The sequence below is a fragment of the Chinchilla lanigera genome, unplaced genomic scaffold, assembly GCF_000276665.1.
Source record: "Chinchilla lanigera isolate Chin_1 unplaced genomic scaffold, ChiLan1.0 scaffold00040, whole genome shotgun sequence".
NCBI classification, from domain to species: Eukaryota; Metazoa; Chordata; class Mammalia; order Rodentia; family Chinchillidae; genus Chinchilla; species Chinchilla lanigera.
In genome coordinates, this window is record NW_004955441.1 from 12374508 (window position 1) to 12389068 (window position 14561).

The 14561-nt window shown below is 39.9% G+C and overlaps 1 protein-coding gene across 7 annotated transcripts in view; it reads right to left on the minus strand.

Moving 5' to 3' along the window:
• Positions 1-432: 432 nt before the first annotated feature.
• Positions 433-14561, minus strand: part of Srbd1 (S1 RNA binding domain 1) — a 267356-nt gene continuing 253227 nt past the window's right edge. For all 7 annotated transcript variants that reach the window (XM_013517552.1, XM_013517551.1, XM_013517549.1 and 4 more), the window contains 2 exons: positions 4633-4817; positions 433-1347 (listed from right to left, as the gene is read on the minus strand). In XM_013517552.1, coding sequence (XP_013373006.1) covers positions 1058-1347; positions 4633-4817 — 475 coding nt within the window. In that variant the 3' untranslated portion in view covers positions 433-1057. The remainder of the gene's footprint in view (positions 1348-4632; positions 4818-14561) is intronic.

Sequence of the window (14561 nt, forward strand, 5' to 3'; positions counted from 1 at the left end):
AAATAAATAAGAATGGTCACACTGCAGCAACCATTTTCTAGAAAAGCAGTACTCAATTATGCAAATGACTTCATTGGGCAAATCAACCACAGCAGCAGAAGTCAGAGACAAGCTACCAGTTCAGTATGAGCTTCACATCCCTTTGACACTATATGGTCACACTAATACCATCTCCTCTAAATAAACAGTAAGAGTCACTTCCTTTATCTATTTGATTTTTTTTACCTTTCTCAGACAAAAAAAGATCTATATTCCATCTTTAGGGCAGTCATTCTTACCCCCATTTGAAGTTAATCCTGTTGGTTAAGAAAGAATATATTCTTCTGTGACAAGCTAAGTCAAAGAGTCACTTTTCAGATTTCTAGAGGATTCCCTCTTCTGCAGTCAAGATCGACTTCTGGGTCATTCACTGAAGCAACATAACAAAACAAGGCACTAGCACAAAACTTTATTGCAGGGATCAATACACACACACTTCAGAGTAATGTTCTGAACCATTCACGTGACAGCTAGAAACACATCTGACTGTGTTCCACTAGTATATCTTTTGTTTGCTTGGCAAGGGAAAATAAAAATGATTGCAAAAATCGTGTATCCTGTTCAAAAGGCCTGATAACAAAAAGAACAACAAAAAAATCTATAAAATGGCAGTATTGCTATCCCTACAGTGTCAAAAACAAATGTGGTATAATTCAAATCAAGAAGATAATCCCATATAAATCCAATAAGGTAGATGCTGGCAAGCAGATCTGAGGCAATCTGTTATAAAAAATGCAATCCATGATGAATTACAAAAAATAAAGTTTTGATCAGAAAACTGAATACAAAATGCCACATAAGAATGTCTACTAACTACTTTCTTTAAAGGGAAAAGAAACCAAACATTTGGATTTCTATTTATTCATAAGAAAAAAATAAGAAAAATGTTCAGAAAATACTTTTGTTATGAAGTGATTTCTTTCGCATATGCTACCTAGAATTCAGGAATATCTTACTCATCCTTATCAATTTGTAGAAATAAGGAGATAAAATCAGTGTTTGGCCTTCAGCGGGACATTCACAACACCCGAATAAGGTCCAGAGTAATCCTAGATCGGGGGACGTCAATGTTGAGGACCCGGACTTCCACTCGTTCTCCAGGGCCCAGTCCAAGGCTCCTTCTCTTCTTTGTTTTAGAAAGTTTTGCTTCCGTTACATTTCGTATGGGAATCAGCCCTGACCGTCCCACTCCTATATCCACAAAAATCCCAAACAGAGTGGCATTCTCAACTTTGCCTGTCAGAATCGTGCCAACCTGTAGATCTTCCAGGCATACAATGCTTCTCTTGAAGTCAGGTTTATCAAAATCTGAAAGGAAAGAGGAAGTCAGTGTAAAATAAGGCACTGTACTTTGCAGACACAATACAATTTAGTGGATTAGCATTTATTGCGTGCAGACCAGTATGATGCTTTGAGAGGGGATGTAAAAGGAGCTGGAGGCACAGGCCTGCCTTCAGAGAAAATGAACCCTATAAGAAACAGCAGTCACACAGTGCGAATAATTCAAGAAAACCAAACACTTTCTTCTCCCCAGCCCGTATGTCAGTAACATGTGAACGCAAGCACGATCCATGAGGGTACAGAGTACCGGATGATGAGAACGTATCTTTGCTCAGTGAACATACAAGGCTAAATCACAGACACCGAGAAAATAAGATCTTGGAGACAGGATGGGAGTTTTCTTTTCAGTTTTATTTCAACCTAGATTCTTAAATTGTTTCAAAGTAGAAGAAAGTACACTGACTTTTGGTCAAATGTGGATTGTGTTCCCACGAAACTGGAACTCAGGAATCAATTCCAGTCCATTTGAAATATATTTATCCAAAGAAAATGCATGGATTCTTGATTCTCTATGGCTCAGAATCCCAAAGCAGCGAGAATCCAATCTTCTTTCTTTTCTTCAACTCTTCAAACATTTTCAAACTCCTATCTACCATTGCCTCCTGGTCCGGCACTCAGCTGGGTCCCAGAGACAAAAAGATGAAGACCCTTGAACTTCTGTTAAGTTCCTTACAGTCCCTTCCCTTGCTCGTCCCCCTAAACAATTCTCAGCTCACTGACACAGTCCCCTAGAAGGTGGGCATAAAGTATGCCAAGGAATCCTTCTGACTCCAGTTAAAAACAAAACAACAACCTTTTTGAGGTAGACAGTGAGAGCTAACAGTTTAAATGGAGCTTGTGAATTATCTGCGGCCTTCATTTATCCACGGTCTTCTTGGGCCCCTTTCCTAGGATTACTGAGTGTTGACTCTAATAACAAAGAACACATTCTACGCTTGGATCTCTTTTTACTAAGACCTCATTTTACCCTCCACCCAGTCCATTTCCTTTTCCTCCACAGCTGCTGGCTTTATCCTGATTACTTGTTAGAGCTATCCTTTACATTTGTATTAACAACTGGTCACCTCTTTCCTCCCCTCCCCCAGTGTAACTACGTATACTAAAGCCAAAGCTAGGATCTTTGAAAACACTTAACTTTTTCCTGTAAAACAACACAAAAGCTTCTTTAAACCCTAACTCTCATTTTCCTCATAAAAAAAGAATATTCTAAAATTGAACTTGATTCTGTAGAACTTTACCTGCTGCTGGAGCAGTGAATTCCAAAAGCAAGAAACCTACTGTAACGTAATATTACATTGGGCAAGGACGTCAGAGCAAAGTGAAACTAAGTCGTTGATCAGGGCCAGAGGTAGGATGGTCTCCGAGGCCCTATAAGGCATTGTTTTTATGCTTGGAAACTTTTCTCCCCTCCTTTTCTTGCAGAGGTCCAGCTGCTGCGGATTCCCCAAGGGGTTCTGATCAGCTGCTTAGTTTAATTTTGCACGGAAAATCAGAGTCAGAAACTACTTAACATGTTCCTGAAGACAGTTTAGGCCACTGAGAAATCAGAAAATCCTCCATGCACCATGCAAACTTTAACACTTTGATAAGCACGGCAGCACATTCTGTCTACTGTCACCAGACTGCTTCTGATGAACTGATGAACCGCTTTTGCTCAATTCTGGAAACTCACATGCAACCCAAGTGTTAATAAAAATGGAATTGATTATGTCATTGAGAAAACAGAAGACAGGATATGAGGAAAGAATGAGGCATTAAGAAAGGAAATACTTTCTTAAAATGAAGGAGAGAGGTAACATAAATACTCTTACGTAGAAATACCAAAATGCCATCTACACTCTCGAAAGCACAACTCCCTGCCTTCCCCCTTGGGGATATGTTTAATAGTACAATGATGGTTCTCAGATATCTTGAAAATTGTGACTTACACTAGGTCAAAGGTCAGTTCAAAAGTTTGCTTAAAGAGACCGATTTGAAATTTCCCCTGTCACACTGATGAACAGTGCGGTAACTGGAAAGCTAGTCCACAGCCTGGTGCATCTGTGTTGCTACTCAACAAAGGGCATCTCAGGTAAGGCCCTCTTCTTAGTGAGGTTGGTGAACGTGACTATATAATTTGCATGTGGAGCTGAGTCTACAGTTTAACTAGGATAATGAAATAATCAACACCATAACAGAAAAACAAAGACAAAAATATTCAGTACATCTAACATCTATTTGTCAGTCTTCTAATGCAGTTGCATGGGCATTATCACCCAAAATCTCACCCTATTTGGAACCACCGATATCTTTAGTATTCCTTGTAGATACAGCCCTGGAATTCACACAAAAGACTTCCAAAAGGAGATGGATTTGTCTGTTGAAAAAGCTATGTTGTGTGAAGGACCTCCTGAATGCTTCCACTGCCACATTTTTGCCATCGGTCTTACTGCAATTATTTTCTCCCACTTTTTTAATACAAAATCTATAGACTAATTGAGGAAACAGTACAATGAACTTGCTGGGTGGTTAAATTCCCTTCAATTTTTTCAAGGAAGCGAGTCTAAGCACTTCAACACAGCCTAGCTCAGAATGAAAGGAGATAGGCTCTAACTACACAATCATTAAAACTGGTTATGAGACAAGTGTACAGATTCATTTAAATCTCAGGGGTTCCTATTCAAACTTCCTTAGGAAGTAGGTCATTTGATACCTTAATTCTTTTTCTCTGGGTCACTGCTCTCAACAACTACAGCTATTATACTACTCTCACCCTCTACCTGTGCTGAAAGCCGAGAGCACTTTTAATTAGAAGGAAAATCAACAGAAAGATATCATCTTATTTGTTCAATGTGCTCATTGACATAGAATCCAGAAGCTTGGGTAGCTGTAACTTAGGAAAAAGATTCACTTTTTAACATGCGAATGGAAGGCTTTACTGGACCTCTGGTTCCTAGAGCATAAAAACAGCTTACAAAAGAATCACAGAAATGTGTCTGCCTTCATGCACAAGCAGTATACATATATATATATACGATGTATTTTACTGTAGTATAATAACAAATAAATAGTGAAGGAGTTCGGAGACCTGGCTTCTAGCTCTGGCTCTAAACACTAATTATAATGACTCTGAAGGTTACTAAGCTTCAATTATCCGATGAATAAAAAGAGAAAGTCTGTCTCGTTTATGGCATGAAGTTGTTGAGAGAATCAAAACAGACAATATTAGCTCTGCAAATGTCACATACTACACATAACTCCAGTTCAACTTACCTGTTCGAAAGTCAAAGCTTTCCGGCTGGCTGAGACCATCTATGATGACCTGTAAAGTGTGTACTGTTGTCTCTAATCTTTCTGCAGCCTTCTCTATTCCTTCCTTCTCAAGAGATGAATTTATTTTTTGTTGCATTTTAGGTTTTCCAATCTCACACAGTGTACCTCCAATGAATGATAAAAATCTGCAATGGAACAAAAAGCCCAATATTTATTAATAATGTGATTTCTCCAATCTCCTCACACAGATCATCCTAAAATTCATTCATCTCAGACTATAAACCAATTATCTCAGACCCATACATCATTATAGTCAGTCAATCGTCTTTATTGAGAATCTACAATGTGTCCCAGGCTGTAGTGTGCAAACTATCTTGGAGGAACAAGGCAGTGGGAGGAGAAGGGAGTCAATGCGGATTCGCGTACTATTTTACACACGAAGCACCTGCCTCACAGTCAGCATCGGGGGCATTTTGCAGTGTAATGCTCATCATCCCCACTCCTCCAGTAAGGTGGTAATCACCTCAGGTTTCCTCAAACGTTAGGAAAATATTTAAATTTAAATCAGCTAACAGGCAAGAAATTAACTGATGACAGCAAAATCCGACAAAGTACACATCACTCGCTGGCAACTTCTGAGAAATGATTTACTCTCTCCGTGTGTTGTATCATTATCGCTGCGCATCGTGATGGGAGTGGTGCTTGTGCGGCATGCTCGCAGCCTAGTGAATGTCACATTCCAACAAGCCTCACAAAACCCAAATTCTATCAAGTACACGGAATACTCAGGGTTCAATCCCCAGCACCAAAAACAAAAAACAAAGGGGGGAAAACGGGAGGGGACATCTGAAAGAAAAAGTAACTTTCTTCCAAAATGTAAGCAAGACCTCCATTACATTACTTCAAGTTGAACATTATCTTTATACACTTTAAAGATTACATAACTGTAATATTTGCAAAATAAAGACAGCTGACCTCAAAAGTTTCCCTGGGCAATGATGAATATAGAGCTTTTGCAAATGGGAAGGGGACCAAGAGGTGGAAGGAGTAGGGAGGGTGGGGAGGAATAGGACATAAAAGATAAAAGAAGTCAGATGTGTCATGTGCACGTTCCAGCTCCCCATGATACATGAATCATTACGTACCGCAAACACACACGAATCCTTTTTTTTCCCCTTTGCTATGCCCTCTTGCTTTCACAGCTGCCTCTCAGTTATGAAGTCCTGGCTTTAGAAATGAGTTGAGTAAGAAAGAAACAAGGAAAGGGTTAAGATGCATTTCCCTTCGATTTCATGTGAAGACTGGGCTGTACCTTACTTTCTTGACATTCCTTGGCTGGGTATTTTTCTACATCATTAAGTTCCATTTCCTATGATTAATGGCACTTTAAAAATGTCAACACAGTAATCAGACAGATAGTGATACTAATGCCCTCAAATCCTTTCCTCTAAGGATGTCTCTTGAATACAAGAAGGGGAAAAGGAAGCTGTCAGAAGTTTGTCTATAACGAGAATTGGGATATATCCCATTTGGCAGGTTGCTGGATCATCGCAAAAGGAACACATGTGATTCCAAGTCTCTCTTTGGTTTGTTATATTCAACCAGAAAAGGCCTCTTCAGTGATACTCTGGTATCTAGTGGAGAAAGCTCTCTCTTGCTTCTCACTTGGCGAAGGTATCTCTGGGATTCAAATGGGTAGTAACCTGCCTACATTTCTTAGCTTTTTAAGGAAAAAAAAAAAAATCTACTTCTTATTTTTTTGTAAGGAAAAAAAAAAACTTTCCAGCATCCAGCTATTTCTCTTAAGACTATATTGCAGTAAACGGTCTAATAAAAGACAGGAGTGAGGCTTAGTACCCTTCTTTGGAAATGAACCTCCAACTAAACTGGAGGCCAGGGAAACACACACTGTGTGCTCACGGCTTCCAGAGCAGGCTGAGAGCCCGCTGGTTTCTGTCAGCACTGACGGGCAGCAGCACGGAGGGCCCTGTGACAGGGCACAGCTGTTGGAACTGTGACTGAAGGGGAAGATGACGCATGACAACCTCTGCCCACAGCCAGCTTCCTTATACAGCTTTCTAAATAGCCATGCCCTGCCGAGCATGGATGCACGGTCTTGGCTTTATTAATCTGCAACTGGCTATTTCAGCAGAACACCTTTCAAGTCCTCAAGATTCTGACTTATAACCATCTGTTAAAATGACAAAAAGTGTACCCACGGGCTGTAAATACATAACCTTGAATAGCATTTCACAATTAACAGAAGTAACTAAATGGCAGAAACTTCCTAAAGCATTAAGTGTCACCCTCAGTAACAAAACCACCCATTCGGGGCCACCAGGAGTCTTAAGACTGTGTGTGTGTGTGTGTGTGTGTGTGTGTGTGTGTGTATGTGAGTAAGAGAGGAACTAACTGCTACAGAAGTCACTTTCACGCATAGAATTCTGGAGCTAGTGATTGCAGAGGTAAGAGAAAAAATGGTCTGTTTAACCTCAGTGTTTATTTCATAAAACATTTTCATTCCTACTCGTAACTAAAATCAGTAAAAAAAAAAAGTAACAAGTTATGCTCCTAGCTTAATGCTTCATACTGATCAACCCTAAGTTAAATGCTTTTTTATTTTGAAAACTTTAGTATTTTTTTTTAATTTTAAAAAGAAAAAAACAGAATTTCAAAACCAGATTAACAGGAGAGTAACAATAATTAATACATTGCATATTGTTATCTTCAGAGTAGTGACTCGGGGTTCAAGACACACGCATGAGATATTGTCCAAATACTATAACACAAACCTTTAACAAGGTCACACAAGGCACAAGGACTGACTGCTCTTTAATGGATTTCAAATATACTCAGCTGTGTAGAATAGGAACAAGGCTTTATGCCTCGTAGTTGCTCGTTAAATATATGATCCTTAAATATCCTAAGAAATCTTTATTCTACATACTCCAACTTTTTACTTTAGAATTGAAAAGCAGTAATACTCAGTATGAAGTACTTCCTAACTCAAAAGTACCAAATAAAATCATTACTTTCAGAAGCCTGGAACATAGATAGTAAGTCAACACGTACTAATAAATAATATACTGGAAATCGTGCTAGTGAGATTTTCTCACTTAATCATGATGGCAAGCCTAAAAGGTAGTTATGATACTATATAGAAAAGGAAAACTGAGCTTCAGGGAGTTTAAATTACTTCCCCAGGGCCATGCAGCAATTCCCTAGCTGGTGTTTCATGCCACACACAACGTATCTTTGCAACAGACAGCATGTAAAAATTAATGTCTCATATTTAGTGAAGATAGAAAACACAATACTTTTGGTAATATTTTACCAATACAATTTAATGGCAGATTACTTTTAAACATTAGACTGTTAACAATAAATCCCACAAAGAACTTACTATACACAAGCTTTTAAGTAGACAATTCTCTCTAAAGTCAGTGAGTTACTAAAATCATAGTCCCACTCCACTGTCTCTGGCAGGCTTTTTCAGTTTGCTAAGGACTGCTGTTGGAGCTGCTGTTTTTATTTAATATGTAATTTCATCCATCTTACATAAAGTAAGAAAGTAGCATAAATGCAACAAATAAGCACATCATGTTCCTTTAGCACACATCTGTACAAAGTTAAAACACAGACTTCACAGCAGAGATAATGCTTATTTTTCAAACAGACAGCTATATAGCCTAAAATCGCTAATATTTTCAACAGAAACTTGTTACAAATGCAGAGCTTTTCCCTTCAAAAAATAAGAAAAGTCTTTGTAGGATTCTTTTCTCCCAAAGAAGGAAAAATTCTCAAGATTTGTAAGACTTGAGGCACAGCCATTCAGTTTTATGTAATCACTTCCAGCATGGAGATTTAGGGGCCGAGGGCTCGGTTCATTACATTAAAGCAACACGATACCCTACAGAGCACAGAAGAGCCTAGAGATGCAACACAATCACTTTAAAAACAACTTAATATTAGCGTGTGCTTTGTGGGCAAAACACACATGATTTATAACTCCACCAAAAACTGTGCTATCAGAGCAAAGTACTTGCCTCCCCACTCTTGGCACTTTGTAGGGGCTTTCAGACTTGTTCATTTTTATCCATTGTTTTGACTTTGGTTTAGAGTCATGTCATCAATAAGCAAAAAACAAATAAATTAAATGCAGGAGCACAGACATTCTGAAAATGAACAGGAACAGACAGCTCAGGTCAAAATTTGAAATAGAGAGAGAGATTTGGTGATGTAAAAAGAGAAATTATACTGTAAGAGGAAATCTGGCCTTTTAAACTGATTCATAGGAAAAGCAGTGGGACACAAAAGATTCTACAATAGTGTTTTACTCTAAAAAACACGGATATTGTATGCATTTTCAAATCTACCGCTCTTAACATGAAAGACTGACTATAGAACAAATGCAGCAAAGCAGAAGAACCTGCTTCTCCTGAGACCCTCCATAGGGGAACGGAACGGCACTGCTATACAGCAGCAGATCATTCTTCTGCTTGAAGTGAAACGGCCAGCTTTACCGCAGCTGTCATTCCACCACCAAATCAAAGCAACAGCGATCTACGCTTTAAACGCCATCAAAGAAACTTTTCAAATCTCTAACCTCCTTGCTAAGCTAAGGCACTAAACTGGGCCCAAATTCTTCAATACCTGTGCTGGTGCAAAACCCACAAGTAATTGTAAATTCAAACAGTGCATTTATAGCGAGGCCCCAAGAAGCTGGTAGATAGCTAATGAATGTAATATCTAAATGGCTTTTCTTAGCATTTAATCCACTACAAAAGGAGCAAATAAGTCTTCATAAGAACTTACAGTGAACTGGCTTTTAAAAACTAGTATTTTATAGGTAAAGCTTTTCAAGATGTAACTCTTTCCAAGAGGGTGATGCGCTTGTTCTAAAAGCTCTTCCAGGATGATATGAGAATCGTTTTAAGTGGTGTGCGCTATCTAGTCTGTGGGGAGCAGCTGAGACACGGCTGAGCTATAGGTCAGCGAACTGCTTGCGGGTTAGAGCAAGGCCAGCCTGAGAACACAGAGCTCCGCAGGCGAGCCATATAAACCAGTTGTTGGGACTACAGCAAGGCCAGTCTAGCAGGTATCTGGCCTTGGTGTTCTTCCCAGTTAACTATAGCACAGATAGCTCTGAAAATGTTTTGCTTTGTGTTCTCAGCAAGACACTGGGACCTTGCACTTTCGGCCCTGTTGCACGCTTGCCCCCTTTTTACCGTGTATAAATAAAGAGGCAGACCATGCTGGGTTGTCACCGCCTCTCTATCAGACAGGTCAGGTCCCACCTGGTCCCAGTTTTCCTTTTAGTATGTGTCTGTAGTTTCTTCTTAATCTCCTGTCGCCCCGTCAGGACCCTGCTTGCCGAGCAGCTTGCGGCACTAGTCTAAGGTGGGACACTTTACTGTCATTACTTGGTATCATGTGGACTGTCTTTGGAGCAGCTCTTATGCTGATTAATAGCAGAAAATAACCAAGAAGAACTAACAGGAAGATGGAGTGGTAGATCAAAGAATGTGGGCTTTTCTTCCAATAGACTTGCTTTATAAGCATTAGACTGGTACCTGCTTTTAACTTCTGAAGCGCTTACTAAATGTTTTCCAAGGGCCTATTATATACGCACAGAAACTGGACACTTGTTGCCTGTTGCATTAGCTCCATGTAGGCAAACACGTCCTTTGTAAGCACACTTAACCTTTATACTCCTGAGCAATTTAGTAGAGGGAGTCCACTTTGTTTAGAAAACAAAAAGTGCCAGTTAAAATGTCCTTCCATAGAAATCTATTACTTTCAGATTGAGGATGATTTTCCTTTTAGAAACAGCTGAAGCCAGTGCTCATAATGTTACATCAGAGTATATAAGATCAGTGATACGGTCAGTGTCATAAGTAGCAATGATTAGTTCTGAACTCACAGTGTATCACATACTGTGAAATTATCACAATTTTAAAAGCAAATGAGTATGGATACACAAAAATGAAGGTATTGCGTTGAAATACTGTTTTTGCTCTAAAGGTGTCAAAACTCTTATTCCAGGGATTTCCTTAGATATAAATTTACAAGTGACGTTTTAAAAACCTGTTTTCTGACATTTTTAAAACAACCCTTCACAACCTCCTACACACACAAAAGGGGGCGGGTCAACAATCCAGTTTTACCCAGCTGGATCACCACCTTTCCAGTGAGTCTGGATGCTTTTAAATATGCATTCCCCTACTCAAATGATAAGGAATTGCTAAAATCAAAGCTCAATAAATCTTTATTTCTTAGGGTCTCTATCAGAGACGGTAAGGGCATCTTTGCCTTGTACAAACTACAGTCTAAATTTAAGTAATGACGGTAAGATAGGAATAAAGAGCTTTCACAGGGAGGTAGGATTTTATGTTCACATTAGCAGACGCTTTGAAAGTGCTCACTAAAGATGATTTCATTTAATTCTTTCAGAAATTTACTGTACATATAGATTTGAAGAAAAAGGAACCAGACTTCAGAGAAGTTAAGTGGACAGCCCCAAGTCACACAGCTGAGACCACAGGGCTGTGGCTAACATAAAAGTTATAACACAGCACATCTTCATTAGCACCTCTACCTCCTTATTTTGGAAGATTTTCAATGCAGACAGAAGATTCAGATCTCAGAGAAAATTTGGCATCCAGAACCACTGCCTGGGAGCAATTTATTATTATTATTTTTTAAACCAAATTTGCAAGAAAAAAGAAAAAAAAAACCTTGGCTCTTGAGTTACTGAGTAAGAGTTGGGCAAAATTAAGTTAGTGGTTTCAAAGGCTGCAGACTCTCTACAGCTCAAAAACACTGTGTTTAGAATTAATATAATTCAATTTACTGCCTGTAAAGCCATAACGTGGATTAGTGCCTATGACGATTTGAAAGAGAAGGGCAAATAAAATATTCAAAAACACACAGGCTGGTGAGAGAAGGGTTGAAATCAAACAGTTCTGGCACTGCTAGGGATAAAGAAGGAGCTGTAGTAGGGGTAAAGGCCGTTTTTCCTTGGGAAACAGCCTTCTTATGACAAATGCCAACTTGTCAAAAAATACTCCCTTCCAACAGTATGAAAATGCTTGACTCTGCCATTTCGTTATGTCCCTGGCTGTCCTCTGAATGGGCAGACACTGCTACTCCATTTTAAAAGGGGGCAACTGAGGTCAAGGTGACTTGCTTACGGCAGCTCCGGAGAGAATGAGAAGACAGGCGAAGGTTAAAATCCATAGCTGGCCTGGGGACAGAAAGGGAAGGAGCAGATAATGGGAGACTGAATCAATACCCTCCTGAGTTTCTGGCTCCAGGCAGGACAGTCTAAACGTGAGAAAGAGAAGTCAAGGAGAAAGGCGGGCAAATAAATATGCCGGAGATGGAAGAGACTGAACGGCTGGCGACCCCCCTCATGGCTCCTCCGCTGGATACCAAGAGTCTGCTCTAGGGCTGCAGGAGAGAAGCCAGCACGTCCTCCAGTCTGCAGAGCCAGCATGAGCATCAGTTACCAACACGAAATATCCCAAGTCCCATCTAGATCCCAAGGCGAGCGCACACGTCTTTCCTTGGAGAAGACGTGACTTTCCTTCTAAGGCTCAGCCTGCTAGCTCCTTCCCAATCGCAACCAAAACGGCCGCAATAATGATAGCAGCTGTGCTGTCCCAGGAGCTGAGTTTCCTACATACACCAACTCCTGTACTCATATGAGATGTGTATGTTATTATTCCTATTTAACGGACAAAAAAACTGAGGTATGGCCAGTTCCCAGCATGAATTGAATTCAGGCAGTCAACACTTCGCTGCCTCTAGACTGAGCTACCACACATGTGAAGTATAGTCTCAGGTCCCTGAATCTCCTAGAGTCCTCTGCTAGGTCTGGCAGAAACCTGATGTGGGCTGTGTGTTCAAATTCAGCATAGGGACAGTACATGGCAATCAAACCCTCAGAACCTAATAGCCCCGCCATCTAATTCTCAAGGGGGTGGATTTTCATTTATCATTTTTCTCTTTTGTGAGAGCACTGTTGAAAATATGTCACTTCCTGAGAACTCTAGTAAGATGTTTAGGTTTTAACTATTAATAAGAAAAATTTAAAAAAATCATTTTTAGTAATCTGTTCATTTAACATCTTTATTTTTTAGAGTTAGCCTTTCCTATATGAAGCTGTACCTCTATGAAAAGGCAATCTAATACTGTCTAATCATGGCTCCATTAGAAGTTAATGCAGGATAATTAACTGAGACATAGCCTAAGTTAACTGATTATCAAAAGTCCGCAATGATTGTGCTTTAATTTTTTGTCCAAACACTGGGAGTTCTCGTGAGGCAAGTCCAGAAAAATATGAGATCTTGCAAATTTGTAAATCATCTCTTAGGTCTATTTACCTAATCATCGTTTACTTTACAGCGTTTGCAGCTGGATTTCTTTCTAGGCACACCCCGCACGAAGAAACACGTTCTCAGTACTACAGGAGGTGGGTGGCACGCCACTGCAGGAGAGCGCTGTGGTGAAGTTTACACGTGGGAGGGGTGCTCCTCATACTCAGTGAACTAAGGGAAATGGCCTCAGAAAAAGCGCAAATGAGAAGTCCTGGCTCTTCTGGTGGTTCACTATGAAACTATGAATATCGAATCTGAATCTGCGAATATCATGGGATTACTGTACCCCCTTGACCCCCGGTCAACTGAACTCTGCTCTCACTACATCTGCTTATTAGCTAGAAAATGTCTTTCCCTGCTGGGCACCAAGGTTAGGCTGGAGAGAAGGTCATAAAACCTCTAAAGACAGTTCTAAAAGAGGAGTCTGGGGATGCTAAATCCTTGAGGAGGGATGAGCAAGAGTTAAAAACTAGGACGTGCCCTCTCATTTAAGGTCTCCAGGATTGGCTATCCATCCTCATCCCATCTGACATTATTTTAAAGCCCCAAGACAGGGACCTGAAAGACAGGATCTCCTGGGGCCACCCCAACATCAACTACCTTTAGGAAAGGGGGACTAGTTAGGAATCATTTATCCATTTGTCTCTCAGGGAATCCTTGTGTATCATGTGGGTTAATTCTAATGTGGGCCTTAAAATCTTGACACAAATTTTCAGTAAATTAAAGATATGCTGCCTGGCTTTGGTATAGAAGTTTATCTCTTCTGTAAGTAAAAGGTTTGCCAGATTTATGTGATTATATCTACACGAGACCTGAATTTTAAAATTATAGTAGTCTACTCTCTAAAAATACACACTGCATTGATTGTAAGAGTCAGAAAGAGAGGTACCTCGGTAATACCAAGGGACACACCCTAGCACTAATACTTGGCAGATTAGCGATACCAATGTTCCCTGCTATACACTTATGCGCTCCAGGAGAATGGCACTGCATGCCACATTCTTGTTTCACAGGCTGTTAACCACTTCTAAAAAGCAGTCTTTACAAAAATTTCTCCCTAATGGCCAAAATGGAAACAACAAATACTGGCTAACGCTTTAACAAAATGAGTGCTGAGTGACAGTCTTGACATTAAATTTCCTGGCATTTTTCAACTTAAATCAAGAGCACAGTGATTTTCAAGCTTAACTATCTGGAGTGAATCAAATTCTTAATGCAGCAGATTCTTTGGGAGAGTGCCAGGTCTCACTGTGACACGTACAAATCAGCATCATCTGCTGCACAAAGCACTACCTCCTGGCACCTTATTCATAAAAAGGGAAATTGGATACATGCCTTGGCTCTCTGGATCAACCAAAATGGTAAGGCAAAAAGACAGGAGGCCTGGTGTGGGCGGAGGTAACCCCTGCATAGGCTGTATCTGGGCCTCAGTCTGCTTGTAATATAGCAGCAATTTTATTCATGGCTTATACTATCTAATATAATGAAATCACTCACATAATTTCTAGATAAGAGAAAATGGGGAGAACTCCTTTCACAGGCTGTATT